Genomic DNA, 12961 nt, shown 5'->3' on the forward strand with positions numbered 1-12961 from the left:
ATTTAGCAGAATGTATACTAGCAACATGGCTGCAGTCAAATGGCCACAGTGAGATGCTATGACAAAGTTTAAATTTCAGTTAGACAACTGGTATAAGTGAGTAAAGTGACAGTCATTTGTGTACACAATGCAATAAATAAACAAATAAGAAAATAAAGAAAATAAAGTTGGTAAACTTTTTCAACTTTGTCAATCCTCATTCCTAGGAATGTGGTTGATGACATTTTCTTTGCTATACTGAAAATGTTTTACTTTTAAATATGTTTAAAAAAATCATATAAACCAAATTGTGCCTCAGGTTTGAATGAGCTGATAACAAAATTGTTACCCTATTCAAGGTCAATCCCACCAGTGGCCATACTATATTACATACATACATATTATTATTAATCTAGATCTAGAATGTAACTGTGATGACACCCATAGTATCCATGTTTGTAAATGAAAACCATAGTGAGATATGTCTTGTCAGTCTTCAAGTCCAGACAGTGGCTGCTGCTGAAAATCAAAGGGATATTTTTCTAGACAACAGGGTGAAAGTGGTTAAGTCTCTCTATAGGTTTTATGAATATTTAACCAATGAAAAGTAGGCCATTACCAACAGCTTGCGACTAAATAACAACTATGCTTACTGGATCCATTGGAACACAATGTTCTTAATTCCAATTCATGAAAAGTAATGGTTTTGGACATACAAGGTTTCTGCCTGACAGCAACAATATAATGTATATGTAGATATCTATTGTGGTTAACGGGAAATGTGACCTGCTTTGCACTCCCAGGCGTGGCATCAGGAATGCTGGCACTGGGAAGGTTCACCAATCTCAACACCACCAAATTCACTGTGCTGACCTGTAACGGTATAGAGGTATGAGAAATTCAATGCAATCACTTCAAATTATAGAGGACATGGGGTCGAACCCCTAACCCCAGGGTTCTATTTGCTGGTGGGGATGATCCATTCCTCTGCTTTTGTGTGTGTTTGTGAATGCAAGAAGTTATTCGACAAAAATGCAAGCAGAAATATATAATTCAAAATCCACTCAGCAGTGTTGATGATATTCACCTAATTCATTCAAAACATGTTTGGCCCAATATTTACAATATACTGAACAATTCTGTTAAAACAGACATTGACCAAATTTCAAATGTCATTATGTCTTGGTCTTGAAGGTTTTGCCACAAGAAAGTTATCATCACTGTGTGTGTGTGTGTGTGTGTGTGTGTGTGTGTGTGTGTGTGCTTGTAGAACTCATCAGTTAGTCAGGCGTCCTCAGAGCAGAAAACAAAGGTCAGTGTCACCTGGGAGGCCCCTAGCAACAGTAACTATGGAGATATCTACTTCAGGTAAACACCCAAACACATGTCGGTAGGTAGGTAGAAGCTAACGGATATAGAAAGAATGTATAGATTCTTATTGCATATTCTGCTGTAAATCTGCCCCTGGTTTGGCCCTTAACTCACCTGTTTTCTGTAAATGCTAACTAACTTGGTAAACAATATGCTTTACCCGTAATGCATCACTATACTTCAAGTCTTTATTAAAGTGCCCAGTTTTTTGTTTGTTTTAACTGACTGATGATTAGCCCCTCACGGTGAAGGCCTAAATATATACCTAGTTATATTGTTGTAGTCAATTTTTTTGCCCGTGATCATGCTTTTACCGTTTTTGTCATGGCAGTGCCACCTTCATCCAGGACTACACTACGTTCTGGGTTCAGGTGAACAGCACCACGATCTCTTCTGGTTCTGCTGACAGAGTGAGTACTGACTGATTGTGACTAATTGCTCTCTATGGCCCCTTTTCCACCAAAATAACTTTGGTTCTAGAACTGGTTTCGTTCTAGATTCTTAGAACCTTGGTGCTTTCACAGAACCAGCCACAAACCGGCTTGTGTTTCCACCAGTTTTAAGCAGAACCATTGTAATTGGGGGCGGCATTGCTGAATGGTTAGAGAATCCCCAGTTGCCCCAGGTTCAATTCCAGGCCTGGCCAGCAATATGTCGAATGTGACCGGTCAAAGTGTCCATTTCACAGGGGAAATTCGATCGTCAATTGCAGTTACAGTCTCCCTTTTCTTTATTTTTTGAATTAATTAAGATTTTTCGCTTGCTTTTGCCATTGTTTATATCGTATCTGCATCTTCCAACCTGTAGAATAGTGACACGCCCACTTTGGTTCCCAGTTCAGGGCAAGAAAAACAAGTATATTTTGGTTCCAGTTCCAACCAACTTTTAGGGTTCTGAACTCTGAAGTGGTGCAAAATTTGGTGGGGAAAAAAGAACGGAACTGGTTCAACCCCGATGGAAAAGGGGCCTCTGACTTGTTAGTGATTTGACTTGTTTAGAGATTTAATGACTAGCTTCTTCCTTAGACTTTACCTAAAGGGGAAATACCCTCACCAGAAGCCTGTTATTCAAAAAGGGGATTTTCCCAACAGTTTGTGGCACAGATTATTATCTATAGTCGATGTAGCGTTTTACACAAGAGAGGATATGATCCGTGGGAAAGGCCATTGGTTACATTTTTATTTTAAACCTACATGTAGATCAATATGAAACAAATGGAGGAAGTGCTGCATGGATCAAGTGGCTCTCTAGTTTGGACAGGTAAGCATATAAACACAAAGTTCAAGAGCTACTGCTTTGTCTACCCAGTGGCATAAACTGCAAATCAACAAGAAACACTTATCCCCTGTGGCATAAGCGACTTATGCCACAGGGGAGGAGACAAAGCAGTAACTCTTGAACTTTGTGTTTCTACATGTAGATTCGTTTTAAACGTCTTACTCTAAAACCTTAAAGGCCAATTTATTTGAACTCAATGGAGGTCGTTAAAATTTCAAATTAGCAACATTGTAGAGGTGAATGAAATAAAAATCAAGGTTTCCTGTGGCCGTAAAAAAGTCACAATACTCAATCAGTTAAGTATTATTTTACCTCACTACTACCAGGTTGGTTTGTGATCCTGTAGGGCTGAACTGTGTTACTAACACATTTGTCTTTATCTCTCTGTTTGCCTAGGTTGTATGTGCCAAAACTGGACTGTGGTTATTTCTGCTAAATATGTCTTTCCACTACTGACATCCACGTGAGCGAGCACAAATGCACGCACTGGATGCACTCTCACACACAGAAAGCATAAAGTTCAAATGTATTTCTCGAAATCTATAGTACAAGCATACTTTTGAACGATTGTACCCTACTGAGCTGTTATTTTTTTTGTTATTTTAGAGTTCCATCACATTTTTACAATTTTATCTATCTATCTATCGTTAAACATCTTATTTTGCTTTCTTTATTCTTCTCAATAATTATATATTAAATGTTTGTAACAATATATCAGACTCATCATTTGGCATCATAAATGTTAAATAATAAAATAAAATAAAACACACGTGTGAATGAAAATAACTTGTGACTGGTAACTCTCACTCACACACACAAAGTAGATCTGCCATGAACTGTAGCAGGTTGTTTATTCATTCCATCTCTATGGCAATATTAGGGAAACATTTGAAACCACAACGCTGACAATAACAACTGATGCAACCATCATCACACACTGACCAATTAAATGACCAGATTGGGGTTATGATAGATAGTAAGGCTGTGGGTTAGAATACACAGTACACCAAGTCAGATATCCTACACTGGATTAACTTTTGAACTGTGTTATATTGCAACATTGCCCAAGGTGATGTCTCATTTCATTTTCTTGCTCAAAACATCTGCAGGTATGTTCTGGCCACATACAGTAGGACTTGACCGAAGCAGAGGTACAAGCACTTTCAAAATCAGATTTATGTTAACCTGCTTCTTGAAACAGCAAGCTTCAGTTGAGTGATAGAGGGATAAATCTTGAGAAATATTATATCAAGTTTAAATGCTGGTGAGGAATACAAGTGTGAATGTGAAATGTGAAAATACTAACCATACATGTTAGTTTGAGGTACAACTTACTCTGTTATTACATAGTTGCCAGATGGGGTGAAACTTTAACCATTCCAACTCAAAAATGGCAACAACGTTCTACTGTCCGTTTCATCACTTTTATACCAATTGATGTTGTCAACATCATGTAACTGAGAATGATCATTGATCTAGAGTAATCCAAGGGGATTTCTTACTGATTACGATGGGATGATAATCAGTAAATGTAAATCAGTAACTACAGTAGCACCAACACACAACTACCAAACCGTTTCACCTGCTAAATATAGTTACACTACATTCATGTACAGTATCACCTATGATAAATGATAGTTTCTTAAAACCTTTATGTTATTCCCTTGGGGCCTGAAGAGGCTCTAAACTATGGTTTAGGGTGAAGTTACCATTTAAGGGTGTAGGGTGGACAATAGTTTAGTGTGAAGTTAGTATGTAAGGGAGGAGGATGGAGGATGGTTTAGGATTAAGTTAAAATGTAAGTGTGTTAGGTGGATGATGTAAGTGGCAAGTATATTGGGAGCATCTTTTTTTTTAAGTATAAATTATATAAAAGAAAGTGTAAGTACATGAAAACATAGGGTGTGGGCGTATATAAGGGAATAAAGAGCTTAAGGGTGCAAGTATGTACTGTAACATCACTGGTGCATCAGTTGTCCTGTGATCTTGAATCTATAAAAAAGATAAAACATTTGTATGTGTGTACATGTGTGAGGAACAGGTTAAGGGATGTGACGGTTAAGAGGTAGGGTTTAGGGCGTAATAGTGATGACACACTTAAAACAGGAAACCAGTGATGGCACTATATAGATACATTCCCAGACACATACAGTACTGTAGCAGCTTTTGTCAAAACGACCATTCTCCATTAATAAAAGCTCTCCAATGTTATACCCTTTTCTTCTCAAACAGTGCAGCATGTGTAAGAATAAAATGAAGCCGACTGACACTGCAAGGCTGACATCAATTTGCTTTCATCTCTGCAGAGAAAAACAAAATCTGCCATTGCTAATGACAGCATTTATTCTCAGTGACTGTTTAATTCTTTGGATATGACATGACCTTCATGTGCCAGACATTTATTATTTTAATAACTAAATTATACTGAAGGTGAAGTGAACCCAGTTTTGTCTAGGACAGAAATGCACCTGGTGATGTAACATTTAATAAACACCAAAACCACTGATTTCAATAAAAAAGGAAAAAAATAAACCTAGATCACAGCATGACGGAGCGAGCTACAGCCAAAAGTACCACAGGGAAGTAAACACCTAATCTATACTTCACCACACAACGCAGGTGTTGACTAGGCCGATCTTCAAGCTAACAATGTGACACATTGTGACATCATTGTGTGATGTATATTAGGCGACAGGGTGGAATGGTTCACAGCTCTAGTTTGTATCTGGGCTTTGGACTCACACAGATGTATTTTGATACTATCTTTCATCATGTTATTACTTACAGTCTTGTTAAATTAACCCAATTAATGTTATCAAATTTTCATATATTTACTATATTTAACTAGGTATGTTCACATAAAGCAAAGTAAAAAAAGAAATCCCATGTTCCCATGTTCATTGTTATCACAATTCAATTTGAACGAGGGAAAACAATTATCCCATCCAGGTTTTTCTATCAGACCACAACTGCTGAACTTGAGTTGAAAATACACACAGCTTAATGCTTCTTTGGTTTGGGACAGAATGCAGAAAAACATTTCTCCTGCCGTAAAGATAATGAACTGGTTGACAGATGTTACCGTTTCAGTGCTTATTTGTTTAAATCTATTCTCACCCATTTCAGCAGACTGAGATCATACCTATGGGTTTGTAAACAGCAAAACCAGATACTGCTACTGAAATACTGTTTATATACCACCAGGAACAACTGAACTGTCCCATATAGTACAGCTCTTATTTGTGTATGTAAGTATCGTATGCATCTGATGCCTGTTCACGGGTGGTTTAGCATTCCGCTACTGTAGCTGGTGGGGTTTTCAAATGACCTGCCGTGACTCCACTAAACATAATACATGTGTGTGTTCCAGCCAGGCCAAGCACTGTAGACCAAACCATGCACCACTTTACCCCTATAGGAAGACCTTTCTTTCTACAAGGTTTACAGCAGGGATTCTCAACCTTTTCTGGATCAGGGCCCACTTGAAAATCTTGAAAAGTGCACACGTGCATTTTTCAGCATTATGCTTATTTGTGTTCCGCCTTGGATCAATGGAACTAACATTAAAGTTCATATTTATCGGTATCACTATGAAAACGTATTTTTCAAAGTTGTAAAGAAAAAACACCATGACATTTTTACATTATTTCTTTTTTAATATTAATGTTATATTTTCCAATTAGTTGGGGGCCCACTTGCAATACCAGTGGGCCCCGGCCCACAGGCTGAGAATCACTGGTCTATAGATTACTCAGGTATAGACACTGACAACTGCAACAATCAGCGCTTCTGTGACACTAGTGCATAACCAGCACTAGGAAACCAGAATGTTTGGATTTTCTTTTGTATCTGATAGACATGCTGGCTCTGTAAAATGCTGGTTCTACTGTATATCCATTTAGAAGTTGTCCACAAACCATGACACACCCTGGTATTTTATAAAAACTGAGCTACTGGAGGAGGCACTGCAGAATTATTGGGGCTAAACCTGGTAATCTTTCACGCTAATTTATACTTTGTTGCACAACCATGTCGCTCTACAGAAATGACATGTTTTCAACTGAAAAAAAGTGCTGGTCATGCAACGGAGTATAAATTTAGCCTTGACGTTAGGCCTTACTAGCGAGGAAGAGGGAGAATTCACTAAATCGGATATATTACTATAAGTAAAGTGCCCGTTTGTATCAGCCCTGTGAAATCTCCTTCCTCCTCTCTGGGCTACAACAGGGACTACTACAGTAGAAAGGACTACCTCTCAACAACACAGGAAGAGATGTGGTCACACGGGGAGGTCATCTACAGGTCATGCAGGACCTCAAGCACCGTGGCCAGAGACCAGGCCTGGGTTTCACAGCTGAAGGGGCAGTACTGGCCGTTCTCATTGGTCAACTCTGGTAAGCCTTTCCATGGGGACCTGAGAGGGATGAGAACAGCAACATAAAAGGTCCTTACTCAGTGGTGGACAGTAACTAAGTACATTTACTTGAGTATTGCACTTAATTACATACACACTGATGGCCATGAGTCATGACATGATAGTTGTACAATGATATCTATTAGGGGTGTGCCGATATATCGTCCCGCGATATATCGCGATACGTTTTCGTGACGATATGTATCGTTTTGGAAAAAAAAAATATCGTTTTGAAAAAAAAAAAAAACTTTTTTTTTTTTTTTTTTTTTTTTTTACAATCATTATAATCAGGCATGCAAACAGCCCCGAGGTGAAAAGGGTGACAACATGTTTTTTTTGGGGGGGTCAGGTGTCACACTATTGCCCTATTTGGATTGAAAACGGCTATTGTAGCTGAAAAGCTACAAGTTTGCATGTCTGAATAATGCAAAAACAGAATTATTTGTTTGCATTTACTTTTTTACACCCCCATATATTTTCATAATAAAAAAAGTGCGTATCGTATCGTATCGAAATCGTATCGAAGTTGTGAGCCAAATATCGTATCGTATCGTTTGGTGAAATTAGTGTATCGGCACACCCCTAATATCTATGGACCAAACATCAAGGTTATACACACCACATTATGGTTCTATAAACTTCCATAAACACACTATTCAACAATGTACCTCCATCCATGTTTACTGAAATTTGAAACCATACGTTAAAGGGGAAGTAACAGAGAGAGAGAGAGGGGAGATGATTTGGGTGAATAATTTGCACCTGACCTGAGCTTTTTTGTTATTTATTTCCCCATATTGTTCATTAAAAATATTACCCAAATATTACCCAGCCCTACACTGAAATACATGAAAGAGGACAAAAGACTACAGTTGCTTCGGTTAAATGACGGGATTTAGGACAGGACAGAAACCAGAAGGAAAACACAGAAACAGACAAAGTATTCCTACCTCTCCAGGTGGGTATAGTGTTTTGACAACACATTTTTGACCAGGGTGACAGTCTCTCTGTAGGCTTCCTCACTCAGCTTCTTGGCAAAGTGCAGTTTAGCACGTAGAAAGTAGCCTACTGGCCATAACCACTCCTATTTCCAGAGAGAAATGCAGACACAGAATTATCAACAGAGATTGAGAGGCAGAGACAGAGAGGCAGAAAGACAGACATGCAATGAAATCCATTAGCTTGTCCTTATTTCAAAGGAGTTTTGCAAGCAGGAATTACTCTAGAGCACCACAGTCACCCCAGATATACTGTGCTGCTGCGTCACTTTGTGCCACGTTATGAGCTTGTAGATCTGCTATTTTTAATAAATCGTGAAAATGTGTGCAAATCTTTGAATAAATATACATTTTAAAAGCGAACATTTTTAACTCAAATCTTTGCTTCTGAGGGGTCCCTGGAACAAAATATTTTGAGATGGGGGTCCGCGGCCAAATACATATAATTTTGGGGGTTCTTAACATGAAAAAGTTTGAGCACCACTGATTTAGCAACATAAGCTTTTCAGAAAACTGTTTGTAGAATCGGCCTCAGGTCTTATTGGGTTTATTGCCACTACCGCTCCAGACCAGCAGAGAAGAGTTGTGTGACTCACTGGTCCCTGGTGGTAGTTGAAGCCCCTGGACACATTGTAGTTGTCGTTGTCGAGGGCGTTGTCATAGACGCCGCAGTACACCATGTCACTAAGGCGACAACATGGAGTGTTACTTTGATATGATGAGTTGATGTACTAGTGTTAGAACAAGAAAGTCTTCTCAAAGTGCATCTTATTATAACTTTTCTTTTTTTTATAAAACAACAATAATAAAAGGAGAGTAAAAATACAAAGCTATTGGGCATTCTATTTATGAAAATGAACAGGCTTTGAGATGCAGGATCTTGTGTGTGTGTGTGTGTGTGTGTGTGTGTGTGTGTGTGTGTGTGTGTGTGTGTGTGTGTGTGTGTGTGTGTGTGTGTGTGTGTGTGTGTGTGTGTGTGTATTACTCAGGGTCCAGGGTCTTCATCCCCAGAGGTCCCAGAAGCTTTTTCTCTGCAACCTCCAAGGCCGTCCACGCTCTCTCCACGGTAAACATCTCTGGAGCCTGTCAGTCAGTACAAACCCAGTCAACCTAATCATCACAACACCAACAGCCAACAGAGTGAATCCGAGGAAGCAGCAACACACTATTATACAAACACATTCTAAATTCACACAGTTGTAGGTATCACAATAACAATTAATATTGGCCGATCTAATATCACAAATACAAATCACAAAATACCATCCATGAACGAACTGCAACTGACTAACAAATTAAAGCATTTATTTTGTATAAGAGAGGAATACAGAGTATACTGAAAGCAGTTGCTTCAACACAGGTGTAGTGCTGTATGTATGTTCAGCAATTCATAGTCGATCGCATGTTTTGTTTGTATGCATGTTTGTGTTTCTGTCTGTTCATCTGCCTGTTTGTCTGTTAGAGGGGCTTCCCAAAAAACACCCAAACCAGGATCCTTTACCACTTAAGTCCTATTTAAAAAATTGTGATAATAGCCGATCTACAAGATAGGCTATTATCGGCTAAGATTATTTTAGTGCTTAGCACACCTAGTGACTGCACCTTTCAACAGAAACTGTTGTTAAGACAGATGCTATGTTCATGGTTTACTTGGTTTCCTAGCTCCTTTGAGGAACTACATTCTGCAATCTACTTATGTGACTATTTACCCCATTTATTGTTATTGGTCATGCTAAAGGTCATTACACACCGGCGAATATACGCAAAATTCGGACTCGTTCCGAATAATTAAAAGACGCTTTTTCGCTTTGCTTTTTCGCTCCATGTAAGCTTGCATTGACTTTATAAGGTTTAAAAAAAACACTTAAAATCTCACACTTGTAAGTCACTCTGGATAAGAGCCTACATTGTCAATTGTAATAATGATAAACATCTATGTAGGGGCTGAAAAGAAGTATTATTATTTTAATTGTGGCGAAAACCAGTACAATTTGGTAGTAAATGATGAAAACCGGGACATTGTAGTGTTGGCAAACTGGGACGTCTGGGCACCATGTTCCACCACCATGGTGATAATGATACTGTCTATCAGTCTGTCTCAGTGTGTTTGTTGACATACCACCACCATGGTGATAATGATACTGTCTATCAGTCTGTCTGAGTGTGTTTGTTGACCTACCACCACCATGGTGATAATGATACTGTCTATCAGTCTGTGTGAGTGTGTTTGTTGCCCTACCACCACGGTGATAATGATACTGTCTATCAGTCTGTCTGAGTGTGTTTGTTGACCTACCACCACCATGGCGATGGCGAAATTGGGTCTCAGCTGATAGTCACACCATGCACTGGAGGCCCCATAGCTGTCCTTATAGATGCCTTTTTTATGCACCAGATCAGGGTGCTTCTCGTCGGGATCCCCCGACTCCCCAGACACCCAGAAACCTGCCTCGAACGTCTGCTGGAGCTGCTTGTTCCACTGGGCATACGAGATGAACACTTCCTTACCTGGAAATGTATTGCATACATATATAGTTTTAATGTAATCAAATATCTCTGTAAAACCAAGGGTCTAAACCCCAAATATTATGTTACAGGGAATGGTCATTGGTCACAGCTGGTTGGTGTCTGTGAGTTACCATCTCTGTGTACTGTGGCGCCACTGTAGGGGAACAGTCCTTTCTCATGGAGCTCTACCACCCAGCGTACTGTGGATTTGCTGAGACCAACTATCTCTACTGCCGCTCCATCTCTGGAGCAAGGACACACAGAAACATAAAAAGATAACATTAGAGAACGCGAGTTAGGCAGACATAAGCCTTCAAATACCAATCTAATCGATTCAAAAATGAAATATCTAGTATCTAATATATCTAGTATTTAATCCCTAATTTTCAAAAGGAGATAAGTGCTTCGGTTTGAAAGTTTGACACACCAACGGTACCGTACTACAGGACTAACGAGGTGGGCCTAATGAAAAGGGACAACCAACCATAAGAACCCTGGCTTTTATTGCATTTAATCTTGTCATATAATTATTGGTCTGTGCAGCCTATCCAATCGTTCGACAAATAAAGTGGAAGAGGGGGTGTGATATTTGTTTGCCAGTAACATATGGCATTATGTCATTGGGCAGACTTGCACTTTGTCAGCAGAATATTGCTGATACACCCACATCTGGAACGGCACATCCACGGCTCATGATAGTTTAAGAGATTACATAAGCATCTGATACTCTGTCTACAAGCCTATGTGCGTATCTACGGTGTGTGTGTGTGGTATTACTGTACCTTGGTGTAGCAGGCATGCCTTTATTCCTGGCTCGCTCGCTCTCTCCCATCTTGTCCATCCACGTTCCACAGTTAAAACGGTTGCCGCCAGATACAAAACCTGTCACTGGGTCAACTTTGGCAGCCACGTTGAACCCTGGCAGGGGTCAAGGGTAAGGGCAAGTACAGGTTAATGTCCAACGTTGAAAGTTAAGCATGGCTTCAAGATAGTTCAGGGCAATGGTTGATTTAACCCCACCAAAATGTACAAACTAACAGAACCCTGCTTTTAATGTCAACCTTGAATGTCATTCAGTTACATAGATATGGAACACACCCTCATGCACGCACACACACGCGCACACACACACACACACACACACACACACACACACACACACACACACACACACGCTCGCCCACGCACCTTCATCCCTCATATGCATGTCTATCTTGGGTCCAGCATTTCTCTCTCTGAAAGAGATGCCCTCTAGATGGCGCTGCAGGGCATCCTGTATCACATCATATAGTGGCTGCTCCTGTACACATACAAATACATACACACACACACATATTAGAATGACTAACAATGTGAAATGTTTCAATGCCACTTTTTTGCTGAGACAGATTAACTTTCAGTGACATTAAATCTAACAATGTTACGTCTAACCTGTGGAAAAATACATATAATTGCAACAGCTACTGTCTTACTCATATCTTGTGATTCAACTTTTGCATCTGTGTGTATCCTGACAGTGTGTGTGTGTGTGTGTGTGTGTGTGTGTGTGTGTGTGTGTGTGTTTGAGACATACCACTTCTCCAGGTTTGCATGGCTCTGAGTCATCAGTGGGGTACATGCGCGTGACAGGGCAACGCAGAATTTCAAGCCCCTGGGGCACATGGGTAGCGTAGTCCTGAATGAAAATAAATTATCAAACACTATCATATCACAGCACTGTGAGTCACAATGAAACCGGTTAATTCAGCTATAACATTTATTTATATATACTTTGCATAAGGTAGATATTTGCAGTATATCATCAGTTTACAGTACTTTCAAGAGTACAGTATGTGGTCGTGTCTGTCCTTATGAGCCAGGTCGTGACAGTATCCACCAGTACCTGGTTGCATTAATACCTTATCAGTCAGTACCTGGATGCATTAATACCGTATGTATCAGTCAGTACCTGGATGCATTAATACCGTATGTATCAGTCAGTACCTGGATGCATTAATACCTTATGTATCAGTCAGTACCTGGATGCATTAATACCGTATGTATCAGTCAGTACCTGGATGCATTAATAGTGTATGCATCAGTCAGTACCTGGATGCATTGGAGCCACCACCACACTGCGTCTCTGCAGTTGAACCTGGCACAGCGTCCCTCTCCCAGCAGGTTTGGGATCAAGCCGTGGCGCAGGGTCCCCGCAACGGCCAGGATTATGTTGCTAATAAGAGACGGGACGACAGAGGATACAGATGCCAGTTTGGTCATTAGAGAGTGTACATACAAACACGAGCAATCACGTGTGAACATGCAGATGATGTGCACTGCACGTACAAAAGCACACTCACACATAATTATGTGAATACTTATGCATGAACACACATTGTATAGACATCTAAACACACACACACACTCTGTGATC

General features: G+C 39.8%; 1 protein-coding gene across 2 annotated transcripts in view; it reads right to left on the bottom strand.

Annotated features, from left to right (window-relative positions):
- Positions 1–3444: 3444 nt before the first annotated feature.
- The window catches only part of LOC311044777 (glycogen debranching enzyme-like), a 34885-nt gene continuing 25368 nt past the window's right edge, over positions 3445–12961 (bottom strand). For both annotated transcript variants that reach the window (XM_084056561.1, XM_084056562.1), the window contains exons 26-35: positions 12637–12760; positions 12122–12223; positions 11737–11848; positions 11331–11466; positions 10680–10792; positions 10337–10548; positions 9026–9123; positions 8637–8724; positions 7993–8126; positions 3445–7042 (exon numbers count right to left, since the gene is read on the bottom strand). In XM_084056561.1, coding sequence (XP_083912687.1) covers positions 6925–7042; positions 7993–8126; positions 8637–8724; positions 9026–9123; positions 10337–10548; positions 10680–10792; positions 11331–11466; positions 11737–11848; positions 12122–12223; positions 12637–12760 — 1237 coding nt within the window. In that variant the 3' untranslated portion in view covers positions 3445–6924. The remainder of the gene's footprint in view (positions 7043–7992; positions 8127–8636; positions 8725–9025; positions 9124–10336; positions 10549–10679; positions 10793–11330; positions 11467–11736; positions 11849–12121; positions 12224–12636; positions 12761–12961) is intronic.

The sequence above is a fragment of the Gymnoscopelus microlampas genome (assembly GCF_963454915.1).
Source record: "Gymnoscopelus microlampas genome assembly, chromosome: 5".
NCBI lineage: Eukaryota > Metazoa > Chordata > Actinopteri > Myctophiformes > Myctophidae > Gymnoscopelus > Gymnoscopelus microlampas.